Source organism: Mesoplodon mirus (assembly GCF_964341445.2).
Source record: "Mesoplodon mirus genome assembly, chromosome: 3".
NCBI lineage: Eukaryota > Metazoa > Chordata > Mammalia > Artiodactyla > Ziphiidae > Mesoplodon > Mesoplodon mirus.
Genome location: NC_138978.1, coordinates 157,066,892 through 157,093,948, shown reverse-complemented (window position 1 = coordinate 157,093,948; position 27,057 = coordinate 157,066,892). Strand labels below are relative to the sequence as shown.

General features: G+C 36.3%; 1 protein-coding gene across 5 annotated transcripts in view; it reads left to right on the top strand.

Annotated features, from left to right (window-relative positions):
- HMCN1 (hemicentin 1) overlaps window positions 1–27,057 on the top strand; it is a gene marked incomplete at its 5' end in the record, with an annotated part of 518,370 nt that overhangs the window by 352,250 nt on the left and 139,063 nt on the right. For all 5 annotated transcript variants that reach the window (XR_014293546.1, XM_082615777.1, XM_082615778.1 and 2 more), the window contains 14 exons: window positions 3,021–3,194; window positions 4,476–4,589; window positions 5,412–5,557; window positions 9,369–9,519; window positions 10,857–11,051; window positions 12,538–12,651; window positions 15,707–15,894; window positions 17,393–17,489; window positions 23,437–23,598; window positions 24,341–24,454; window positions 24,567–24,769; window positions 25,062–25,143; window positions 25,253–25,384; window positions 26,134–26,283. Coding sequence is in view for 4 of the 5 variants with exons in the window: in XM_082615777.1 (XP_082471903.1) it covers window positions 3,021–3,194; window positions 4,476–4,589; window positions 5,412–5,557; window positions 9,369–9,519; window positions 10,857–11,051; window positions 12,538–12,651; window positions 15,707–15,894; window positions 17,393–17,489; window positions 23,437–23,598; window positions 24,341–24,454; window positions 24,567–24,769; window positions 25,062–25,143; window positions 25,253–25,384; window positions 26,134–26,283 (2,022 nt within the window). The remainder of the gene's footprint in view (window positions 1–3,020; window positions 3,195–4,475; window positions 4,590–5,411; window positions 5,558–9,368; window positions 9,520–10,856; window positions 11,052–12,537; window positions 12,652–15,706; window positions 15,895–17,392; window positions 17,490–23,436; window positions 23,599–24,340; window positions 24,455–24,566; window positions 24,770–25,061; window positions 25,144–25,252; window positions 25,385–26,133; window positions 26,284–27,057) is intronic.

Genomic DNA, 27,057 nt, shown 5'->3' with positions numbered 1-27,057 from the left:
ACAGGTATTGCTGTGCAGTAAATTATCTGGACATTGCAAATTTAGATATTTTGCCATTTAATTAATAGTTATTTTTCCCAGATAAATCCCCTCCCCTTGAAATTAATATATAATGTGTAAATTCTATTTTGTCAGTGATAAGCTGTGAAGATTCCTACATTAAAATGTAGACTGCAACTATAAGTGTAGCTTTTAAATCTGACATGGTTTCCTTCTGATTTAATACAGATTAGCTTGTACATTTGAATATCAAGCCCTTTGAGAGCAATAAAAACTACACCATGAAAAAATATGGAGTAGGAATGATGAAATAACTACACATTCAGTTTCTACAGCATTAAAGTTATACTTATGTCTTGGAAATGATATTAAAATAGATTCCTAATTTCTGCTCACGTTAGAAATTTAAAATGCACTGCCTAAATGTATTGTATTTGATTACTAATATCAAAACACATTTCATTCTACTTAAATAAACTTATCTATAATTGAGGATGCAAATTTTTGCAATTTTTATTTGTTTGTATGTTTTTTTTGTTTTTGTTTTTTGTGTGTGTGTGGTATGCGGGCCTCTCACTGTTGTGGACTCTCCCATTGGCGGAGCACAGGCTCTGGGCGCGCAGGCTCAGCGGCCATAGCTCACGGGCCCAGCCGCTCCGTGGCTTGTGGGATCTTCCCAGACTGGGGCACGAACCCGCGTCCCCTGCATCGGCAGGCGGACTCTTAACCACTGCGCCACCAGGGAAGCCCTGTTTGTATGTTTTGATAGTTATTGGCTAGACTGGGGGAATATGTAGTCCCATACATAGAAACTCCCATACAGGACATAGCCCTCAGGCAGCTTACAGTCTAATTGAGTAGAAGAGATATACAGGCCAGAAATGTTAAGTCAGAATACTGGATAATGTATTAATAAGTGTCAAATAAATAGTATATATAAGTAATAATTACATAAAACTATAAACTCCCTAGGACAGAACCCTTTTTATCTTGAAAAGGATATAGCCCCAGCACCTAACATAACAGTGAATAACAGATGCGTGGATAAGTAAGAATGAGAGTTCATGAGCCAGTTGTCTCCTAACACACCTGTCTTCTCTGCATGCCCATCAGTGTATGAAAGGCAAATGCCCCACCCTGGATTTCTTCTCCTCTCCTGTAGCCCACTGCTTCTCTTAGAGCTCTATGTTCCTCATGCCTCCTTCCTCCTACCACTGACTCACCTCCCAGTACTGGCTCATGTCCAGATCCTATCCCTGTCCTCTGAAAACCTGATTTAAAACTCTTTCTGGCTCCTTTCAGTAACTGAAATCTGACTTCCCAAGAGACCTGAGCTCCCTGGGGACTCTCTCCAGTGGAGATCACTTATTCTTTACCCCAAGCATCTCAAGTCATGCTCTCTGACTATATTCCTTCCTCTGCCTCCTACCCCCTTCCTAGTTACTTATTTCTTATCATTTTCCCTCATTCATTGAAGATGAGGGATCTGAATTCAAGTCTTCTTTTCACCAACTTCATATAAAGTTGAGGCTATTCAGGTGTGTGCACTGGCAGTTTCCAATCTAGCCATAATTTCCAGCCATAATTCAGTGTCTTTACCCTTTCTTTTCCCAGAGGGTGTTATCCTTTTTGTTCACAGTTACTGCTTCTGCTTATGCCCTTGATCCTGTATCTTTCCCCCTTCTTTGGTCTGCCAGTCATGCCCACCATCTGCTTTACCTTCAGCTTTACCTTCTACTGTCTCCATCACTTCATACAGTCACTATTCCCTGTCTAAACTTCTTGTCCCACTAAATATGGGCTTCTGCCCACACCATTCTTGACGCTGCTGTGGTGAAGACTACCCTGTTGTTAGATCCAACAAACATTGTTCAGTCCTTATCTTAATGTTTGGATATTATGTATCACTTTCTCCTGGACACTGCTCTTCCCCAGTTATCCTTGCACCCCTTTGGTTGCTCCCTTTCTCCCTCCTTTATGGACTCTTACTTAATCTGTCTCTTAAACATTAAGTTCCCTCACATTTTGTCCTTACTTCAGTGTTCATTTTACTCTAGATATTCTGATCAAGTAACAAAAACTTAATTTCCAGAGGTTTAATTTTCATCTCTTATCAACTGGAGACTTTTTAAAATCCATACCTGCAACGCTGATCCTTCTCCCAAGGTTCAGATTTCTATATACAGTTGCTTGTTGGACGTTTCTACCTGGAATTCTCACAGACACTTAAAATTCAAGATACTCAGACTGAACAAATCATCTTCCCCTCCTAAGTGAGCAAATCTTTCCATATTTTCTATTTATTTTGCTTCATTGAAGTTTACCTAGGTTCGTTCTCAAGCAGTAAAATTGGAAGTTATATTTGACGTTGGTTTCTTTACCCCTTAACTTCTATCATCAAATCCTGCCAATTGATTTCTTAAATTTATCTTTAGTTGCTCCCCCCCTCTTTATGCCTTTCTTCACTGCTCTAGTTCAGGCCCTCACTATCTTTTATGGAGCAGCTGTACTTGTCTGTCTTTCCCCTGCTTCCAACACTGACCCCCTTGAATCCATCCTCTATATATTTCCTGCTTGCCCCTCATTGTTTACACTACTCTGCTCCCAATATGCTCCCTCCTCCTAGTAGTCTCCCTTCTTTCACCTTCTGACCACCACCAGTCCTTTGAGGCTCAGTTTGAAATCTGCTCCATTAGGAGATCTTCCCTCATGAGAGTCCACACACCGCCCCACACCTCAGATTGGATTGGATGCCATGCCTCCATATATCCTGCACCAAAATTCCCAGTATTGCGCATACTACATTGTGTTATGATTCCTTTTTATGTGTCATCTCCTCCATTACTCTGTGAGCTTTTTGAGGTTCTCACTGCTTTTGTGTAGAATGAGGACACTAATCAATTGTTTCTGTAATTGTTAGGGAATGGAATTACACAAATAAGTACTATGAAAACTTAGAAATGTACAAATAAAGAAATTTCTGAATATATTTCTTTGATCAAGTTTTAAATCTTTTTCAGTATCTCCTACAATTGCTGGTGTTGATAGCGATGGCATCCCTGAAGATGTCACTGTTATCCTTAACAGCCCCACATCTTTGGTCTGTGAAGCTTATTCATATCCCCCAGCCACCATCACCTGGTTTAAGAATGGAACTCCTTTAGAATCCAACCGAAATATCCGCATTCTTCCAGGTAATTAGCTTACTTCAGATGCCCAAGTTGCATTTGTGCCATCTACTTTTACAGAAGAACAGAATCATTGACTATTTTTATAAAAATACTTAATGTTGTTGGTGGTATTGTACTACTGCTATCTTATTTTTTAATATTTTGTATGTATGTTGTAATCTAAGTTATCTAAAATTACTTTTTGAAAGACCAATAAAGTAAATAAAAGGCAAGTAAATAAATACTACAGTGTAATTAATTGCTCAAATATAATGTAGAATGCCAAAAAGAGTAGAAATTCACTTTTTGTTGAATTGCCTCCTGAGGGTTAGTATTTAGATTGACAGAGTTTATTTATTCCTCTTTAATACCTGACAATATGTATGAAAACAAAGAATTTAAAAGTATGATCACTGGCTTTAAGAAGTTTATAGAGATAATACATGTGAAAGTTAATTAACAACAGGAATCCATGAATAATCATGGGTTCTGAATAGTCATAGGTTATGACAAATGGAATAGTGACAAGTTTTATAAGAATTCAAAAGAAGGAGTGGCCACCGTGGGCTGAAGTAGTCAGGAAATGCTTTGTCATAGACATAACTTGAACCAAACCTTAAAGAAAGTTATAGAATTTTGTTAGTTGGAAATGAGTTAGGAGAGATTTCAGATCCTTCAGGATGTCTAGTGTGGGAAAGTACGAAGGAGAATGGCATATCTATGTGCAAATAATAATAAACAGACTCCTCACCTCCTTCTTGAGTGGAGACATTGTGTGTACATGTGTGTATGGCAGGGAAGGGGGCAGGTAGGAGATAAGATCAGGAAGGAATGTTGGAGTCATGTTTTAAATACCTGGATTTGAGAGTTTTGACTTTATACTTTAGTCAATTGAGAACCACTGAAGATTTTTAGGAAGAAAGATACCATAATAAAAATTGTGTTTTAGCAAGATCAGTCTCTACTGATGGGCCAGGTAGATGAGAGGAAGATGACAAAGGCAGAAGACCTATTTGTGAAGAGAGTAAAATAAGAACCTTAATTACAGTGTGTGCAGAGAGGTAGGGGAGGGTCAGAATGAGCATGAGAGTCATTACCATGGAGGACCATCGTGGACTTAGTGAATGTCTCCATCCACAAAGTAATGCCCATCTATATTGTAGTTTGTCTGTGTCAAATGTCTCTTACAGAATTGGCATAGAGGAGAAGAAATGTGTTAATAGTAAGAACTAAAACCTGGTGGTTTGTGCAAACCCTGCTGCCACTGTGACTTCAGAGATTCTTTGGTGTTCCATTGCTTTTCAGGAGGTAGGACTCTGCAGATCCTAAATGCACAGGAGGACAGTGCTGGGAGATACGCTTGTGTAGCCACTAATGAGGCAGGAGAGATGATAAAGCACTATGAAGTGAAGGTCTACAGTAAGTCCCAAAAGAACACTATGTTCCCAGTTTTCTCACTTTTTCAATTCTGTTTTTCATTATGGGTTCATAATTATTTATATTCATCATTAAAGCTTATCGTTTATCCAGCTTGCTTCATTAAGATGGAAGTTGAATTAAGCACTGTGCCCATGACTTCAATTGCTTAAAGATGTGGAAGCCCACTGAATCTGCTCTCTTCAACTTTTTGGAGAACTTGTCAGTGGCACTTCCTTAAGTTTCTCTATTTTTTTCTTGTGAATTACCCTCTTCTGAATTCTGCTGCATATAAGTACTTGCATGCACAAAACTCTTCCTTAAATATATATGCTCTATTCAACAGCCTACGATGAGCTTGTCAGTGACTTTGGGCTAATCCACTGTACGTTGACCTATTAAAAAAAAATTATGCTACCACTGATAGGCAATACATTTCAGAATTTTGTTTTTAAAAAGGAAGAGCATCTTTTTTATTGTCTTTTGTTCTTTGAATCATTCCCCTTAGTGACTAATAAAATGCATTCTATGGGTCATACTCAGACTGTGTCTGGGGACCTGGAAAAACCTAAACTAACTGTTCTGTGAAGGACATTAACCTCATTGGCAGTATTATAATGATGAGGAGAGAAGGTAGTTTTCTTCACATTCTGTATATGAACACTGCCATTTCATAAGATGCTAACTTGGGTCCTTGATGAAAGGAGAGCATAGAAGATGCCTAAGTTATTTCCTTGTTTGCTTATTAAGTGATCCTCTCTGTGTTCCATGTCATTCCATTTAAAAGAACTAATGTTTAATACTTTAATATTCGTGTTTATGCAGTTCCACCCATAATCAGTAAAAGCGACCTCCTGGGGCCAGGTCTTTCCCCCAAAGAAGTGAAGATCAAAGTAAACAACACCCTGACCTTGGAATGTGAAGCCTATGCAATTCCTTCTGCCTCTCTCAGCTGGTACAAGGATGGACAGGCCAGTCAAGTTTTTTCATTTGCTGATGGTTTTTTATAGACTAAAATGGCCAGTTAAATTAAAAAGCAAAACGCCCAGACACAGATAACTCAGAGAATCAATGTGACCTTAAAATTAGCACCATCCCATGCTCCTAGAGTATAAAACTGCAAAAAAATTGAACCATGTTCAACAATTTTAGTATTATTTCATCACTCTAAAGTTTGAAGGATTGTTTTAATACACGTTAGCAATTGTCTTGGAAAATCCAGCCACCTTCCCACTGGGGAATGGTTTTTGTGCTCTGTGGTTTTTCAGAGTAAGTAAACTTTGTAGAGAAGAAACGCAAAGACGGTGCTGAGCCAGATTAGAATGATAGGTATAACACAGGTGCTAAGTTTATTCAGAACTTTCTGTAAACACCTTTCACTTTTACAAAGAGTAACATTTTTAATGTTCCAAGATGAAAAAAATAAACTAAATGTGATGATTAAGTGCTCAATACAATTAATTGGGGGCAATGAAGAACTTTCAATAAAAGACACATCCTTCAATTACATAATCTGGCTTTCAGACCACACGCCCTTATTTCTCATTCAACTTATTTTCTAACATGCATGTTTTAAAAACATATGTGCTGGTGTTTTAAGACCAAAATAGATTTTTTTTGCTGCTGTTAACACTCTGCTTAATACAGATGTGACAGAGCTAAGCTGATGTTTATCCTGTTTTACACATAATCAACCAAATGGTCAGTCAAATTCCAGTTGTAGACGTTCAGGTCAGAGTCATGATTTAAGATGCAGAAAGATATAACTTTATTATTTCAGATCACAGATGGATTTTGCAATCCTGGCAGCCAGGAAAAAAAAAATCTTATAAAATAAGCAAGTTTCATCTGGAAGCCATTGCAAAAGGAAAAATATGGAACTCCCACCATGTTCTGTTTACAGTTTCTTTTCTGACTACAAGCACACTTCATGGTACAATATCAAGTCTATATGAGTTTGCATGGAAACAATTCCTTTCACCTTTCAAATTTTAATATTTTATTTTTAATTTTACCTAAAACCTTTTCATTCCTTGCATTTTATACCCATGCACACATATACACAAGCACATACACACATAAAAGTTGGATAAAGTCTAGATTTGTACTAGGAATTAGGGCTGTTTTTTTTTTAATTTCATAATGAATAGTTAAATTAGTTTCACATCCAGACTGAAATCGATCCAATTATGATGCTTTAGTTAAATTGCTGAATTTTTCAAGATACGGGATTGGTCCCCTAAAATGTGTACAAAAAATACTGGTTTTTGTTTATTTTCCATATCCTTTCTTCTGCTAGCTCATTTCTCAGATAAGCAACGCTACTTGAGTGAAACAGTGTTTTTGAGAAAAGCCACCAAAAATATTGGCAGCATTAACCACAATAAGTTTTGATAGAATCTATGTGTTTTGTTTATTCATGCTCTGAAGTTTTTCTTTGACATGGAAAGTTTAAATTATACTATTTTTATATAAGTGATATAATGTTAATAATGATACATTGCATCCCAAATTATTTATTGAGCACATAGTATTTGCCAAACACTATTTTAGGTGCAGGTGATACAGCTATGAAGGAAACAGACAAAAATCTCTGCTCATATGGAGTTTTGGGGGGAGGGGAAAACTAAACAAACAAGTAAAGCATACAGTGTGCCAGATAAGGTAAATGTTATGAAGAAATTCAGTCAGGAAGAATAGTGAGTGTGAGGGGTGTGATCTCTTACAATAGGGAAGGCCTCACTGATAAGGTGATATTTGAGCAGAAACTCACAGAAACTGAAGGAAGCAGACATAAGATATCTGAGAGGAAAATATTCTAGAGAGACTAGCAAGGGGCAAAGGCCCTGAGGCATTTGGCTGGAGTGCAGTGATCAGTGGGAACACAGAGAAAGGTGAGAGCTAGGGTTAAATCATACTGCTTGTAGATCACTTGGCCTTATTCTGATGGAAAGCTTCTGGAAAATTTTGAACACAGGAGTGATGTGATCTGACTTAAGGCTTTTAAAAGATTATATTGGCTTCTTTACTAGTTGAGGAAGAATGGGGTGCAGAAATGAATTTATTGCCATGGTCCAGGAGATAGATGGTGATTGCTTGGATGAAGGTGGTAGCAGGATGTGAGGGAAAGAGATGAGTCAAAGATGAGTCCAAGGTTTTGCATGAGATCACTAGAAGAGTGAGTTTAGGTAGAAAGAGAAGAGGTCCAAGGATCAAGCCCTGGGGTACTCCTACATTTAGAGGTTGTGGGCCAGAGAGTGATGTGTCCTAAAAGATAAGGAAAAAAAAAGTTTTCAAAATAAAGACAAGTTAAACCGTGTTAAATCCCACTGATCAGGTAAAATAAAGACTGAGAATTGATCAGTAAATTTAGCAACATGGATGTCACTTGTCATGTGACCTTGACAACATCATTTTGGTCAAGTAGAGATGGTGAAAGCCTTATTGGAGGATTCAAGAAAAGATGAAAGGAAATGGAGACAGCAAAGGTAGAAAACGTTTTAAAGTCATTGGCTATAAAGCAGAATAGAAAAATGTGGAGTTAGGCTGCAGTCTAATGAGATTTTTCTTTAATGCGGAAATTACACTGTTGTATACACATTGAAATCATCCAGTGAAAAGAAAGCAATTGATGATGACTCACATGAGAGAGGACACAGTTGCTGGAGGAATGTTCTTGAGAAGACCAGGGGCTGTTCAGAATGGACAGAAACTGGCATTAACCAGTTTTGCCAGGGGAATAAAATAAAGGGAGAAGGGGCAAAAGAGTTGATTTTTTAAATAGAAGTTTATACAAGGAGTGATTGCCATAATAGACCTTATATGGGTTAGGAGGAGAGTGAGTGATAGGGAAAAGAATACAAGTTCAGTTAATTTGGGGTCCTCCCATGGGATCAAAAAATAATGGGAGTTGGGATTCTAGAGGAAAAGAGTAAGTTAAGAGGTGATGGTCAGAAGGTGAGAACTTGAAACTGAGATTCTGAAGAGATGTGATTATTGGTAATTATAAGTTCTAGGTATGACTCTCCTGTTGAGTGGCTGAGAGAGTGTTGGGGCAAAAAAAAAAAATAGAGAGGAGGTCAAGGAGCTGAGAGCACAAAGTATTGGATGACTGTCTATGTGGGTATTGAAATCACCAAGAATTATGAGAAGTGTCATTGGAAGGAGTAACAGTGAGCCAGGAACTAAAATTTTCAAGGAATAAGAGGGAATTTAGTATATTCGGAAATGTTTAGAAGATGAGAAATGTCCTATTAAGTGTCAGTAATGTTTTCAATAAAACATCATAATATAAATATATCTAGGTTAAATTTTCTCATTTATGAAGTAATGATGTTTCTGAATGAGCAATAGTGATTTTTAAATCAAATCAGACTATGCTAATGCCTTCAATCTTTCATTATAAAACTCTAGCATTTGCTACAAAATAGTAAGAAAAGATACACTTTTTTAGTACAATGTGGGATCAGCTGAAGTTACTTTTCTCCAACATGGATAAATGGATATGGCTCCTAAGAACATTTTTCATCATAAATAATTTGTAAATGCACCACCCAGAAACACCTGGCATAGATGTAAACTATAGGAATTACAATTTTCAATAAATAAAGACATGATTACTCAAAAATAGCTTATTCAAAGTAAATTGTTATTGTTGTCTTGAGTATTTCACCTAAATTTTTATTTTTACTTATTAAAGAATCATAAAAACTCTCAACTGCATGGTGCCCTAGAGGATTTACTGGAGTACTTAATGATAACATTATTATAATTGAATCACAGCCCCTTAAAGCAGATGATCATGTTACTATTGCTGCCAGTGGACACACACTTCAAATCAGGGAGGCTCAAATATCAGACACTGGACGATACACGTGTATAGCGTCTAATATCGCAGGTGAAGATGAGCTGGATTTTGATGTGAATATACAAGGTAATACTAACATGTTTATTGTATGGAATTTAATTTAAATGACCTGGCAAAGCAATGAAAAAGAGATTTGACTTGGTTTATTTTAAATAGTGTTTTTTTTTCTGTTGACAATAATATAAATTCATTACTGAAAACTTGGACTCAAGAAATTAACAAAGAAGAAAATAATCCCATCATTCAGGATTACCTCAGTTATTTTTATGTGTTTCCTTCTGATATATTTTTGTAAATGTATACTTCATTTATAAATTGGGATCACACAATACATACTTCTCTGTTATGTTAGCTTTCCCCTAACATTATATCATGAAGTTTATCAGAAAGCTAATGTAACATTATATCAGAATTTAAAGTAGTCACACTGGAATTGAATGATGATTTAGGCTCCTTCAAGCTTTGTGACTTGGGAAAGTTACCTAAATATTTTAAACCCCATTTTCTCACTTTTAGAATTAATGCCTTGTAGAATTGTGGTGAGTACTAAATAAGATAAAGTATATAAAACTCTTAGCAAAATGCTTAAGAAATGATATTTGCTATTATTGTTGATATTATTACTCTCAACATGATTTTTAATAACTATACCTGTTTTATCAGTTGAGTATCCAAATATTTATTTAACCAGACTCCTGTTGTTGAATGTGTGGGTGTGTCCAAGCTTTTACTACTCATATATAATGCTTCATTGAACGTCTTTATACCTAAAACTCTTGCACATTTTTTATTTTTCATAAGTTGTTAATGATGGAAATTTTAGGTCAAGTGTTATACACTTTTGCAGTGCTTTTGATGTACAGGCAAATTACCTTCTAGAAAGTTCATACTTGTCACCCAGAAAACTTTGAGAATGTTCCATTATATTTTTTAATAGACTTATTAATCTTGGCTGCATAACTTCTTTAGTTTTCTGAATAAGACAAATCATTGGGAAGTGCTCTATTGAGCCAGTATTTTTTAATGATATCTCAAAATGAGTTGTCCCTGCTATGATCATATTCTTTAGCCATGTTTATTATAGTAGGTCCTTCCTGAGAGCAGGACATTTTATCTTCCAAATGCTAGAGCCTTTGAACAGAGATGGAGAGCAAAGCATGAGCACAACATTCTGAGCTCCATACTTCTTGCTTTTCCACTGGAGAACCAGCTCTGACCTCTGTCTACTACTTTTTTTAGCTAAGGGCTAAGTTGGTAGGTGTATAAGTACTTGAAAATATTTTCACATTGTCTAATTTATTACATGTACAAATCACTCTTGTGAAAATACAGCCAAGATCTTTCTTTAATGGATTGACACTGTCATTTACATGAGTCCAAAATTTCATGTCTTTTCTCCGTAGTTCCTCCAAGTTTTCACAAGCTCTGGGAAATAGGAAACATGCTGGATACTGGCAGGAGTGGTGAAGCCAAGGATGTGATCATCAACAATCCCATCTCTCTTTACTGTGAGACAAACGCTGCTCCTCCTCCTACGTTGACATGGTATAAAGATGGCCACCCTCTGACCTCAAGTGATAAAGTATTGATTTTACCAGGTAAAGATTGCTAGGAACAGGGTGAAAATCTGAATCTCTGTCAAATGTGTTTCTTCTCATTAATTAGACCAGTCAAATTGATTGACTTTCTGGCCTTGTAATTTAACTGACACAGGATACTGAATGCCACTGGTATCTATGTAGCTTCAAGCTAGGAGAGTCCAGGCTGAGAATCTGACATAGGATAGAATACCTAGTTAAGTTTCATATCTACTATGGGATCATTCCATCAACTTAAGAAAGTCTTTTGGCTCCCTTGTGCTTCCATTTTTCTAAATAGTGTGATGAAATAATCAGTTTTGTTTCTGTACATTATTAATGATAAATTCTAGAATATATTTGCAAATAGTTATTACTGTTTATTAAATGCATTTCTCATAAATCAATAGTAAAGATTTTAGTTTCAAATATTTTAGTTATTACATGTTTATCGATGGAAAAGGAGATCTTTAAATTGTGGAAAAATAATATTTTCAAGGCTTCTATTTACTTTTAGCAAACATTCAAATAGGCTTGTCAAAATTTATCAGATTGTACACTTAAAGCCCAGTGCCTTCCAATATATGTAAATTTCATCTCAATTAAATAAAAAAAATATCTTGGCAAAAAAAAGAGACTAGATAGAAATGACAACTACATGTGATCCTAAAGTGGATCTGAGCTTAGGGAAAAAAACAGCTATTAAAGACAATATTGTAATAATAGTGAAATTTGAATATGGACTATGGTTCAGTAGTACTTTTTTCACGGATTTTACATTTTCTGATTTTGATCATTATACCTTGTTTTAATGAAATACATATTTATGAATATGTAGGGGTGAAGGGGCATCATGTCTCCAATATACTCTCAATCTTTTTCTGAATCATTTGAGAGTATTACTCATTTATATATATAAATAAAGTTAAAATGTACATTTTTATGACAGATCAAACAATTGGATTGAAATACAAATTCTTGATAAACACAGGTAAAATTTTTAATATAATTATTGCGACTTTTCTCTAAGTTTGATATTACATCAACATGAAAAGTTTAAAAATACACAGTTATTCTTTCAAGATCATATGTATAAAGGTACATTTTATACCTTTTATATCCTTGGCTATTATTTTCTCAAATCAGTACTTGCCTCCAACAGTGTAAAACTTCTTTTACATGTGTTCAAAACTGTAAAAGCAAGAGGTCACCACATAGCAATATTCCACATGGAATGTGAGAGGGACATGGAGCAACATTCCTCCCTTGCTCTATACAAGCTATTTAGTTCTCAGGAGGTCTCATTCATATGCTGGGTCACTTTTCAGTAATGCAGTGTTTGTCCTAAATGTGGTATGTGGGATTAACACTGAAACACTGGATGAAGTAAGAGCCTTAAAAGGAAATGTAAAGAAGTCATTAGACCTGAAAAATTATATCTCTGTTTATGATCACTTTCACTCTAAGATTTAGAGAAGTAAAGATATGTATTGGGATATATTTTCAGGAGGGCGAGTGTTACAGATTCCCCGGGCTAAAGTGGAAGATGCTGGGAGATATATGTGTGTGGCTGTGAATGAGGCTGGAGAAGATTCCCTTCAGTATGATGTCCGTGTACTCTGTGAGTTTTTCATTTGTTTTTTTGTTTATTATGCATTCTTTCACGCAAAAGTTTTTTGAGGAACTAATGTTTTCATGATGTTGCACTAAGCATTTTAGAGACATAAAGATAATCAGAAACTGATAGCTTTCCCAGGGAGCTGTCTTATACAAATTGAAAGCACATTAGTTAGGACTCCTGAAGTATCAAATAACAAACTAGCTTAAAAAAAGAAAAGAGAGAGAGAGAGAGAATCACTGATTCATGAACCTGAAAAGTCCCAGAGTAGAGCTGGCTATAGTCATATCTGACTTCTATGGCTCAAAAGAGGTCCACCAAACTTTACCTTTCTCTTTCTCTTGGCTTTGTTTTTCTCTGTTAGCATCACTCTCAGGTGGGGAATCCCTTTGGATAGCAGGTGGGACCCTGGAAACTCTATACTCTGACATCTTCTTAGTTTCACATCCAAAGTGAAAGCTCTTCTTATCCAGTATTTACAACTGAAGTCCCAGAATTGGATTTCCATGGCTTTAACTGGCCAAGCATGACTCACATATCCATTTCTGAACCAATTACAGAGGCCAAGAGGCCTAATTGATAAGGTGTAATACATATGTCCACCCTTGGATCACAGTCATATTATGAATGCAGGGACTGAGAGTAGAAGTATTGCACCTTTAAGGGCAAAGAAAGGTGATGCTACTAGAAGCAGGAACAAATAGATGCTTCCATGAGAAGGAGTTGAGCTAGAGAAGTAGCAGTAGGAATGTATACGAAGCAGTTGGTATGAAAGATTTTACAGAGGAAGTGATTAAGTGATATGAAGCATTAGACACTTATCTGAGAGTATCAGATGACACAGATTTTTATCCTGGGTGATTAAGAATATTATAGCAAGAGCAATAAAAAGAGAAGGTTTGGGAAAACAACATAACTTGGGAAGAAGGAAGTCAATTTTGTTTTGGACGTATTGAATTTTGCATGATACCAAGATACTTAGGAAGATGTTGAATGAGACATTGGAAATATGGAACTACAACACAGGAGAGAGAATTGAACTAAGAATATAGAGTTGAGAGTTATCCACAAACAGGTGATATTCAAAGGCATGAGATTTCCAACAGAAAGGGTTATAGATAGCTTAGGAGAAGATAAAAAAAAAAGATCATTGTGCGATCATTTACAAGTAGGAGACAGGAAAAAGAAAATAGAGGAGAAACAATCTGAGGAGTTAATGAAAAGTAGTAAACTACCATATCACCTATTCAAGGCATAGAAAAGGTTATCAAGAAGTGGGTTTAGTATGGAATGCTAAAGTAAGTTTAAGAAAATAAAAACTGGGGGGAAAAGGCCATTTGAAACTAAGAAATCATTAGTGAAATTCTGAAGATCAATTTTTGTATAGTATGGTGTGATACAAAGCCACAGAACAGTGGAAGGATCTGATAAAGTAGCAAGATATTATAGGTTGGGAAGAATTGGAATTTGGTTAAGTTGAAATGGAATTTAGGCATTGGCTGTCAAAGGGAGATGTTCATGTCTTCAGTCTGTTATTTTTAATTAGGAGGAAGTTGGAAAGCATGTTGGAGATGAGTTTAGAGAAGTACGAACAAAGCAAGAAAAACAGCCCACAAAGTCTGTCTAAATTAGGAATACTTCACAGTGTTTGATGCTTACCTCCTAAGTGCCACTAAGAACAATTCTCAGAGGTGTAATCCAGCTGGAGGGCAGGTCAGAGCAAAGAGCTTTGGTGGAGGCCTCTACAGGTCAGACCTTGGGCCTGTAGTGCACCTCCTGGTAGCTCCTAATGATTCAGCTCCAGGTAAAAGTTGAAGAAAACATTGAATCTTTATGTCCCAACATCTCATTTGATCAGTTTTCATGGTGTGGAGGTACTGATAGCCTCATTTAATCTGAAATTCATGTTTATTATTTACTAATCTGCAGTTCAAGCTATGTATTCTATGTTATCTAAAGTACAGCAAAAATCATCTAATTTTGAATGTGAAAGTTTGCATTCAAAATAACACTGAAATTTTATTATGGGGCCTTGTAACCTTGATTATTTGCTTTATAGACTTTCAATTTAGTTTTGGAGAGACCCAAATACTACAAGAAGGCATCTGCATTAAACATACATTCTTTACTGATTGATAAAGATATGGCACATTTTAAGAGAGTAAAACAAAATACCTAAGCTTTCAAAACAAAACAAAGTGATTATTCGTTTTGAAAATGAATTTCTACATTTACAAAAGCAGCCAACACATGCATTCCTGGTTTAACATTTCCATTTTTTAAAAAATTCTACAGATAGTATGTGTTTTTTCATAACTGACTAGTCTAACATCAGGTGGGCATGAACCTGGATTGATTCTATATTATTGTTTTACATGAGACTGAATATATGTAGAAAGATCTAGAGCATGGCTTCCCAAACTCTAGCATGTATAAGGATCACGTGGAGAGTTTGTTAAAACACAAACTTCTTTGGCTCTCCTAGGGATGCCAACTAAAGAAGACTCAGACCCCAAAATCTGCATTTCTAGCCAAGCTCCCAGGTGATGCTTATCATGATACCACTGATACCGAGGCTGGGGAAACACACTTTGAGTAGCCCAGACAATTCCCTTGCAAATGAGACCAAACCTGTACATTTCAAATACACTTTAAAGATTTACCTGGCTTGTCTAGATGACCAAGTAGACTTAACTGTTAATTTGTGCAGATGCCACTTGCAGGTGTGCTTGCAAACCCAGAGGGCCCGTGGAAGGGGCTGAGAGAGAAACTAGACAAGATATATTGGGGAAGAATTGGGATTAACCTAAATGCAAAGGAAACTATGCAGGGGGTTAGTCCAGGATAGGTAAAGAAAGGGAAGAGAATAAACCCAAATTCACATAGATTTATCACCCTACCTAATTTATTAGTGTAAAGTGTTACTTCAGAATCATGGATTCCTCTTCAACTTTTGTTCCTCTATTATCCCAAACTTTTAAAACTTGTCAGAAAACTAGAATAATTTAGAAAAGACCTTGTTTCCTGTCATTATCTCTCTGTTCCAATCACTTATTAGTGCCGCCAGTTATCCAGGGAGCAGACAGTGATCTCCCTGAAGAGGTCACCGTGCTGGTGAACAAGAGCATGCTGGTGGAGTGTTTATCCAGTGGCAGCCCCACACCGAGAAATTCCTGGCAAAAAGATGGGCAGTTCTTGCTAGAAGATGAGCATCATAAATTTCTATCTAATGGAAGAATTCTGCAGGTAAAAGTAAAAAATCTAATTTAAAAATAGCTATTTGACTTAGTATTTTATAATAATTGTCTTTTTGCTTTTAAAAATAATTTGTCTTGGTTTATAAATATTGGCAAAAATAACTAATCATAAAAAGGATATATAAAATAAAATTCTTCTTACTCATTCTTTTCTCACTATCAAAGGTAACCACTGTTAACAGTTTTGTGTGAATTCTTCCAGAGGTTATCTGTACAATATGGCCTCTGTGATAAAAACCAAATTATTACAATTCTTTCCATTGCAGATTTCTGATGATTAAATTCTAGATGGTTTAAGATCCCCTATAGATTAAAATTTGTCCTCTATTGGCAAAGAATTGATAATAAGTAATAATGGAAACCACATAAATATCCTGAGTTGTTGTTCACTAATGGGCATGTCTATATTTTTCTTTTCAAGGGTCTTAAAAGGAAGATAGGCACTTGTAGAAATAACACCAACTCTTTTGTTAGGATGCAACTTAAGAAATTATTTCCCAAACATATTAATGATGTTTTATAGGCCCAAGAATCTAAGCATCAGTGTATCCAACACAGGACCTATCCCATGGAGTTCTTTATTTAAAAAAAAAAAAAAAAAAAAAAGTATGAGTTTCACTGCTTGTAAATAACCTTTAATTCTCAAAGTATCTTCTGAACACCATGACTATTTCTTTTTGATGCTCATACAACCTCTAGCTAAATACTTAAATATTTCTGTTGGCTAGGGCCAAAAGATATATAGATGGACAGAAATTTCTGTATAACGAGAAAAAGAAAATATAACTGCTATATTAACTAACTCTTGCTACATAAAACAAACCACTCCAAACAACTTAAAACAATAAGCATTTATTTAGCTCACAAGCTTTCTGGTTGGCTGGGTGATTCTTCTGGTCTCGGCAAGGCTTACTCAAGTGTCTGCATGCTGTGGATTGAATCCGTGGCTCTGCTGATCTTGGCTGGGCTCTTGTACGTATCTGGAACCTCAGCTGCAATAACGAGGCTGACTCTTCCCACATGATCTCTCGCCCTCCAGCAGGTTAGTCCTGGTTTCCTCACACAGTGGTGGCAGGGTGCACATGGTCTAGGTTTGAAATGGAAGACTGTCACATCCATCATGCTCTATTGGTCAAAGCCGGTCACAAGGCCAACACAAATTCTCCATCTTTACTCCACTCCCTGATGGGAGAAACTTCACAGTCACACTGCCAGGGATGTAGATAGGAAAGTGAGAGAATGATTTGGGACTTTTCATAGCCAATATACAAGTATGTATAAAGTTGCCTTTTCTGATTAGGAATCTTTGTAAATATTTATTTGATTGACCTGACTAATAAAAACCAGCATCATCACTATTATGTACAAAATTTTTTCCTATGCTTATCTGGTATTAGCTAGAAAGAGTATGTATTGTTTATTCTCAAAAATTGACAAGTTGCTTTATAAAAAAATTTCAGTTGGAATTTCTTCATTTTTTTCCTTAGATTCTAAACACTCAAATAACAGATATCGGCAGGTATGTGTGTATTGCTGAGAACACAGCTGGAAGTGCCAAAAAATATTTTAACCTCAATGTTCATGGTAAGAGCTCAGTTCCGAAAACATCTGTTAGAGTATGCTTGAAAAAGCAGGAAAAATGTATTTTAGATTATGTACGCTTATTTTGCATTTTTTAACTTGAACAATGTGTGGAGCCTGCATTCATTCAACCTTTCCCCTTCTTTCTTTCTACCACAGCTTGTGCGATTTATATAAAGTACAAACCTTTTAGGGAGTCTGTTTTTATATTATTTCAGTCCCTTAAGAAAAAATAGTTACTCCTACATATTTGAAAGTAAAAAAAAAAAAAAAATCACAATTTGAAATCCCAAAGGTTACAAGTTTATATGAAGTTAGAACCAAATATAGCTCTTCTACCCATAAAAATTTACCCACTGGGCCTGCTTGGAACCAGTTTCTGTCCTCAACTGTAGAATTCATGTTGAGTTACACCCTCTGGTATGTAATATACTTCCTGAAGAAGAAAAAGTAACTTTATAGAGTTAAATAATTCCTGAAAACCATCAGTACACCTAATTTATTTAATAGATTCTACGTTCTCAATAAATGCTAGACACTCCATAAATACTAACTTTTTGCTAAAAAAGCAGTTAGATGTCAGCCATAAATAATTAGTTTTATTTTCATCATGCACAGCTGCTTCCAGAGTATTAAATTGGAAATGCTGAACAATTATTATAAAAGTAAACATGTGATTCATATGCAAAATTCTAGCTCATTTTGGAAATAGCTGAAATTTGACATTAGTGAAAAATTTCTTCCTTCAAAAGACTTTTATTTAGCATAATGGATATTCTTTTTTGGTGAGATATGTAGGGAGTATTGATGTCTAGCAATGTTTGGTGTTTGTGTAACAGATATTTGAAGCACTCTTACCTTTTTTTGTTGTTTTTTTTTGGGGGGGTACGCGGGCCTCTCACTGTTGTGGCCTCTCCCATTGCGGAGCACAGGCTCCGGACACACAGGCTCAGCAGCCATGGCTCATGGGCCCAGCCGCTCCGCGGCATGTGGGATCCTCCCGGACCGGGGCACGAACCCGTAACCCCTGCATCGGCAGGCGGACTCTCAAGCACTGCGCCACCAGGGGAGCCCCTTACCTTTTTTTATTCCCAGTGCTTAGCAAGTTTTTTTTGAGTAAATCTGACCAAAATAGAAGAAATGTGTTATGAATTCCCCGGAAGAATAAATTAAGCAAATATAATCATTGTGAAAGTATACTGTACTAATCTAAGTAATCTAAAGTAATCTGTAATCTAATTTGTAATCTAATCTGTAAAGTACAGTAGAATAAGTGTTGAAAAATAAAAATGTTGATCATTTTTCCGGATTCCCCAAGGCAGAATTAATTTTTCCTCCTTTATGTGGTCAAAAGCATCTTGTAAATACCCCAGTTTTAGCAGTTACATATGCTACCTTGTTATCTTTATACATCTGTATCTTCACCTCTATCCCATAACTTTATTATAAATGCTGTAGGCAAATGGTCATTTCTTACGGACCTTGGTTTTCCTAAACTTAGTCTAAAGTCATGGTAGTTGCTAAATAAATATTTGTTGTTCCTTTATTATATTTCCTTCATATCCATTTCGTCTTTGTAATGCATAGGAAAAACACCTGAAGTAGGAGCCTTGCGTGAATTGAGAGGCAGAAGCCACTCATGTTTACTATTGAGAATTGGAGTTCAGGAGGGGGGTTTCCTCTTTTACCGGTTATAACAGTGTCTTGAGCTCCTGCCTGCAGTCAGGAACCCATACTTAAATATTGGAAAATTCATGTGGGAGAGAAACAATTTAAATTGTTTTCACTTAAAACCTTACCATTTGTTATCTCCCTGTACAATATCGCTCGCTTGCTTCTTTTGGACTCTAACCTTCAGTCTGTTGACCTCCCAGCTTTTTTTCAACCCTCTGTGTCTTTACTTTCCTTTACATCCAGTTTAACTTTCATGGACCAGCATATCCATCACTTCTCTTAGCCCACGCCTTCTCAGCACTCTTCCTCAATAAAGGCTCAACTCTGCATATAACAACCCAACACACTGACTGCTTGATACCCACCAGGTGCTGTGCCAGGTGTTTTATATATGTTCTTTTACTTAATTATCTCAGTAACCCCAGGTGTTTGGTACTATTTTATACCTCTTTTACAGATGAAAAAAGCTGAGGCTCAGTGAGACTAAGTAACACGCCCAAAGTTACACAGCTGGCAAATACAGAACCAGGATTTTAGCTCAGGTAGTCTGATTCCAGAGGCTTTAAACTTAGCTGCTTTTCTGGATTACCTCTCATTGAATTCCTTACCTGCACCTAGGTAGCTAACTATGGCTAGAGGAACTCTTGGTGTCAGGAATATTGGTGGTGTTATAAATTCATAGATACCACTTGAAATGAGCCCTTTATACTGCCTCTTCATGGTTCTACTCCACAGTGACGCATACCTTCTTGAATGTCAGATGGCCCCTGTCTTAGCTCAGGCAGCCATTAACAAAATACCAGAGACTGCATGGCTTAAACAATAGTTTATTTTCTCACCATTCTGGAGGCTGGAAAGTCCAAGATAAGGTTCCAACAGGGTTCAATTTCTGGTGAAGGCTCTTTCTCGCTTGCAGATGGCCACTCTGTCCTCACAAGGCCTTTCCACTGAGCACGCATGGACAGGGAAAGCAAGGAAGCTCTCAGGTGTCTCTTTTTATAAAGACAATAATCCTATAGGATGTGTGCCCCATCTTTATGACCTCATTTATCTTTCGTTACTTCCTTAAAGGCCCCATCTTCAAATACAACCACACTGAGAGGGCTTTAGTGTATGAATTTTGGGGGGACACAAACATTCAGTCAATCACAGTCGCCTCTCACCTTCACTCAGTCAGTGCCCTTACCTCCTGTTTTACAGGGGAAAGAGAAGGCATATGGCTGAAACCACTTCAAATTCCTACCATCAAAATGAGAATATTAGTTACATGTGATGCTGCCATTTCTTCCTTCCATTACAACACAAGATGGGAGCATTCCTCTACCTTCTAAAGACTGACTTGACTCTACATCCCTGGTGACCGCCTGGTCAAAAATCTCACAATCTCCTCTTTTCCACTCCAGTATTGAAAGTCACACTTGTACTGGCTCCTTCCCAAGAGCATTTAAATTTACTCGTCTCTTGCCTCTTAAAAGAAAACCAAAAACACAAACAAAAAAAACCCAAAACAACTCTCCCTTAGACCTAGTATTTCTCTTCAGAGGCCTCCTTCTCTTTATCCCCATTTCAAAGCAACCTTCTCTAATAGCCGTATATATTTACTGTCTCCTTTTCCTCACCCCTCCCACCACTGCTCACCGGATTTCACCCCAACTCCAATGAAACTGCTCACTGAATTCCTGAAATGACATCAGAAGTCCAACAGGCATTTTCAGGCTTTATCTTTCTTACTTCTGAGCATTCAACATCCTTGAGCATTTGACTATCTTTTTCAAAAATTCTCTTCCTTTGGCTTTTGTGATGCCCACACCCCTTATTGATAATCTTGCCTTTCCAGTCTCGCATTCCCAGTTGTCTTTGCTAGTTCCTCCTTCTCTACTTGACTATTACACTTTAGTTTTCCAAGTGCTAGACTTTATTCTTCCCACTCTTTTCTTATGTGATCTCATGAATTCCCAAATTTCAGATACCATCTATGTGCAAAATAGTTTCCAAATTCTTATTTTCAGCCAGGGCCGCCTCAGGAACTCTAGACGCTTCCGTTCAAATATGTACTTCTTATTGACGCAAATGCCTAATAGTCACTCTAAGACCATGTGTATATAACTGAGCTCATTACCTTTTCCCAGAAGTGTGTTCCTCCTCCAGGGATCTCTGTCTCAGTTAACGGAATCACCATCTTCGTGTTGTTTGAGGCAGTAAAATGAATGTCATCCTTGATTCCTCCTCCTCCTTAAACCTCACCCCCAAGGCATTGAGTCCTAAATATTCTACCTACATAATATTCTGGATCCACTCACTTTTTCTTCCTTTCTGACACTATCCTAGGCATAGCAGTATCATCTTTTGCACTTATTACAGCAATAGTCTCCTAACTGGTCTTTCTGAGTCCCTCCTAGCCTTCTCACCAGTTCCCTCCACTGTGGCCAGATTGATAACTTCTAAGCTAATTTTTGAGTAAACCACTCTTCTGCTTTCCTTTCCTTAGGCTGTTATTTCAGCACTCTAATGATGCCCAGAAGACCCTCTAGGATTTTATACTATTTAGTCCTTTAATCTTTGCCTTCTCCACCTTACTCCCCAGCAGCTTTGCTCTTCAGACTCTGGTCATGTCAGCCTTCTGGTGCCATGTTCTTTTCCCCATTTGCGCCTTTGTATGTGCCATGCCTTCTTTCTGAAAGACACGTCCATTATCTGTCTTCCACTTAGCTTATTCCTGGTCATACTTCAGCATCTTTTTAAATGTCACTTCTTCCTCCTGATCCCCAAACTAGGTTATTTCCCTGTTGTCACCCTACTCTTCTGATTGACACTCACACTCATCACACTTGTAATCACTAGGCAGTATCGGACAATGGCTAAGAACAGGGCTCTAGAGCCAGACAGCAGTTTTCCAGCTTCTTCCAGTATCTAACTATGAAACCTTAGGCAAAATGCTAACCTCTCTCTGTCTCAGCTTGCTCATCTACAATAAATAAGAGGATAAGAACTGTATCTAACACATAAGGTTTCTGAGCCTCCAATGAAATGGTATACATGAAGTGTTTAATTCAGTGCCTGGCACAGCATAACCACTCAAAAAAATGTTAGCTGTTATTTTTTTGTTCAATGTCTGTCACTATCACCAAATTATTAATTCTTTATAGATATTATCTATTACATTTTTCATACTGTATCAGCACTTAGCACATCTGAAATACAGTAGGTATTTAGTAAATATTTGATAAATGAGTGAATGAATGAATATGCAAATTGGTGGATAAAAAAACCATGTATAGTAAAATTTAAAAAGCAATTTTGCCTTTTGATCTTTTGCTTTTGTTTTTGATGCTACTTTAAGACCTCAGTCTTAATATAAAAGGGTATAATATAACATAGAGAGTATAATATAATAATAGAGTGTTACATCAGTTGTGTTCTTTATTTCATGTCTTACTATCTTCATTGGCCTGAGCAAAACACACCTCTGCCTTTATTTATTAATGTATTCATTCATTAATGTATTCACTCATTTTTATGCTCATTCCTCGCTCCTATTCCCACCCCCCACATAGAAACCATTCAAATATGTATGATGTTATTCCTTCCACGTGCATGTGTTCTTGTAAAAAATCTATTATTCCATCTGCAGGTGTTTTAACATGCATAATTGGCATTGCATTATTAATCTTATACTTTTTTACTCCACTTTTTCTCTGTACTGCTTTTGCTTTTGGACTTCTTTTTTGGTTTTGAACAATAAGCCGTTGTATTGCTTATTTCTTAAATTTTCTGCTTATCTTGAAAGTCAGTGATTTACATTGTTGAAATAACCTGTATAATTTATTGATAGATACCCTAAAATAACAGGTCTACTCTATTATTTCTATAAGCAAGGAAATAAAAACTTTAAAGATATAATATTAAAAACAAGAATATTCACATGTATTTAATAAAAAGCAGTATTAGGTCTGTGTACATTGACAAAACCATCTTAGAAACTGGCAACTACATTTTACAAATAAAATGCAGAATAATTCTGTCTGAAAATTCTAGTATTCTGTTTCAATTGGGAAAAACACAACTGATGGACATGAATTTGATGAAGGCATTAGGGAATTCTAAGAAGAAAGGTAAATAATTAACAGTATCATTAACTCAGTGCTTTAGCAGAGTACAGTGGTTGGGATTATATTAATAAATTGGAATATGTGTTACTGATAATATCACTTTTCACATTTAATATACTTACTATTAATACCAATATATTTCACTTTTAATATATTTACTATTATAGTTCCTCCAAGTGTCATTGGTCCTAACCCAGAAAATCTCACGGTTGTGGTGAACAATTTCATCTCTTTGACCTGTGAGGTCTCTGGTTTTCCACCTCCTGATCTCAGCTGGCTCAAGAATGAACAGCCTATCAAGCTAAACACAAATGCTCTCATTGTGCCCGGTAAGGAACTTAGAAGTCTTTAAGAAGTGGGCAACACTTTCTCATTTTTCTTTATTTAATACAAATGGCATTTCAACTTAGTCTCTTTCCAAACTTTTGTCTTGCTGCATTTATTTGTTCACATTAAATGCCTCTCTTCAGCCATTTGGGGCCATTAGGATAAGACTGTAAAGACATTATGATTTCAGTGGGAATGTACAGTAACAAGGTCTACTTCAAGAAACTATGAAATTTAGGAACAGAACTGCTTAGCAGTTACTTGGGGGTGATAGACTAGCAAATACTGCTTTCATTGGATAAAATCACTGGTTGTTTTCAATCGATCCTAAAGCTCCTTGAAGATTGATTAATATCAGTAGATAGACTAACAGATGGACAGCCACTTCTGCACTGTGGGAGATTTAAACCCAGAAATACTTGTTGACATATACTGACTATAGTACAATTACGGTTTGCTCACTAGAATCTATATGAAACAGTTCTATTATCCATGTTTGGTTACTGGAGAGAAAATTTTATTAATTTCTTCTTTTATAAGGAAGTAGAATAAATAGTAATGAAAGGATCAAAGGAAACTGATTAAATTCTTTCATTTTATATATGAAATGCTTCTATATGCTTCTATCTATGCTTAGATTTTCCTCTAAGGGAAAGGATATATTTTGCTATTTATCTTATTGATAAGGTAGTTATTACAACAACCTCTGTATCAAACTTCAGTTTGCATTATATTTGCCCACAGGTGGTCGAACTTTACAAATTATCCGGGCCAAGGTATCTGATGGTGGTGAATACACTTGTATAGCTATCAACCAAGCTGGTGAAAGCAAGAAAAAAGTTTCCCTGACTGTTTATGGTTTGCTTCTACTTTTTTCATAAGACTTTTTCATTTTTAAACTGGTATTAGATATTTTCTATCTGAGCATTCTACGAAAAAAAAATCCTCTGTTCTTATTTTCTTCCTTCAGTGCCCCCAAGCATTAAAGATCATGGCAGTGAATCTCTTTCTGTAGTTAATGTAAGAGAGGGCACCTCAGTGTCATTGGAGTGTGAATCGAATGCTGTCCCACCTCCAGTCATCACCTGGTATAAGAATGGGCGGATGCTAACAGAGTCTACTCAGCTGGAGATTTTGGCCGATGGACAAATGCTGCACATCACGAAAGCTGAGGTGCATCTTTTATTCTTGTTTGTGTGTCATGACTCCTTGGCGGGATTATGGAAGGGAGAATTGGAAGTTGCATATTCCCCTTACTACAGTGAAAAATTATTTTCATTTAAAAAATAACATCATCAATGCCATTATCCTCATTTTTCATTAAAAAAAAAGCAGGATTGTAGAAGGCAATTAGGACTGGGGCATTTAAGCATAAAGATGACTGATGATTTAATCTACACTCGAACGGTGTGATTGGTCATCTATAACTTAATGGAGCACATACAATAGTATCTTTTTCTTTTAGGTATCTGACACAGGCCAGTATGTATGTAGAGCTATAAATGTAGCAGGACGGGATGATAAAAATTTCCACCTCAATGTATATGGTGAGCATCTGCCTCTAATATAAGTCTTTTTCCCCCAGATATGCAAATGAAAGAAAGTATCCTGAATTAACTTAATGAGGACACATGATTTTCTTCTGTCTTTTTACAGTGCCACCCAGTATTGAAGGGCCTGAAAAAGAAGTCATTGTGGAGACAATCAGCAATCCTGTGACTTTAACATGTGATGCCACTGGAATCCCACCTCCCATGATAGCATGGTTAAAGAACCATAAACCCATAGGTAATGTAGCTGTGCATTTTCTTTATGATTGTTTTCTTTTGCTCTTGATTCACTAGGTTAATAAACTAGCACATTTTCAGTATTATGCACATAGCTGTGTTTAGTTCATAAAGCCTAATGTACTTGAATATAAACTTACAAAAGGATTCTTTTTTTAAAAATTTATTTTAATTTATTTTTATTTTTGGCTGCATTGGGTCTTTGTTGCTGCGCGCGGGCTTTCTCTAGTTGAGGCGAGCGGGGGCTACTCTTTGTTGCGGTGCGCGGGTTTCTCAGTGTGCTGGCTTCTCTTGTCACGGAGCACAGGCTCTAGGTGCGCGGGCTTCAGTAGTTGTAGCTCACGGGCTCTAGAGAGCAGGCTCAGTAGTTGTGGCTCACAGGCTTAGTTAATCCGCAGCCTGTGGGATCTTCCCGGACCAGGGCTCAAACCCATGTCCCCTGCATTGGCAGGTGGATTCTTAACCACTGCGCCACCAGGGAAGCCCTACAAAAGGATTCTTGATTTTACAGAGATTTTTCTCCTTTCCATTTTACTGGAGAGAAAATTTTATTAATTTCTTCTTTTATAAGGAAGTAGAATAAATAGTAATGAAAGGATCAAAGTACAAGGGGAAAACTTAAAAAAATACATTTGTCACATAAAGACATTTTTAGTCACTAGTCACTAACATCTCTACAAGTCACTACTTGTAGAGATGTTAAAATAAAAGCTTTTTTAATGTTTTGTTTTGCTCTGTTTCTACCTCTAGAAAATTCTGACTCACTTGAAGTTCATATTTTGTCGGGAGGTAGCAAACTCCAAATTGCCCGGTCTCAGCATTCAGACAGTGGAAACTATACATGCATTGCATCAAATATGGAGGGAAAAGCACAGAAAAATTACATTCTTTCAATTCAAGGTATGTGTGGTACACTCTGATCTGTCTTCAGTTTCCTTATTACATTCTATCTATAGTACAAAATAAGTGTACATCTAAATAGATCATTTATAATTGATTCAAAATACCTCTTTTTTGCATGTTTTGGATATTTTATTTCTTTTCCAGTTTATTGAGATATAAGTGATATAAAGAACTGTATAATTTTAGGGTGCACAGCATAATGATTTGACTTATAAAATATCATGAGATAAACAAAAAATACTGTCAATTTTCTGTCCTACATTTGCTAGTAGATAGTATTTTCATGGAAATGGACATAAATGTGGAGAAAAGAATAGAAATTTCAAAATCTATTTTTTTCATGTTTCCTGAAATGTTTACCTTCCTATAGTATATATTCTATTGAATTACTTGTTTACTTAAAACTGGAATAACTTATTTTGATGCTAAGCCTATATGTCTCTTCCTATTTATATAGATAAGTAAGATTTATCTCATGAAGATATTAAATATGTTCTAATTACTGGCCAAGGATTAGGTGAGCTTAAATAATCATGAATCGTTTACTATTTTGGTTTGAGAATAAGGAGCATTGATTCATCCAAGAAATATTTAATTAACATCTACTATGTTCCAGCATAGAATTGAGCACTGCAGGGAGAACTTGCATCCTTTTGATTTTCAGCAAACCTTTGGGGTATTACTTTTGGCCTAATGTTTAAATTGAAATGGAATTCTAACTTGAAACTAAGTTGAAATGCTTGCTTTTTCCAATTTTATTATAGTTACTGA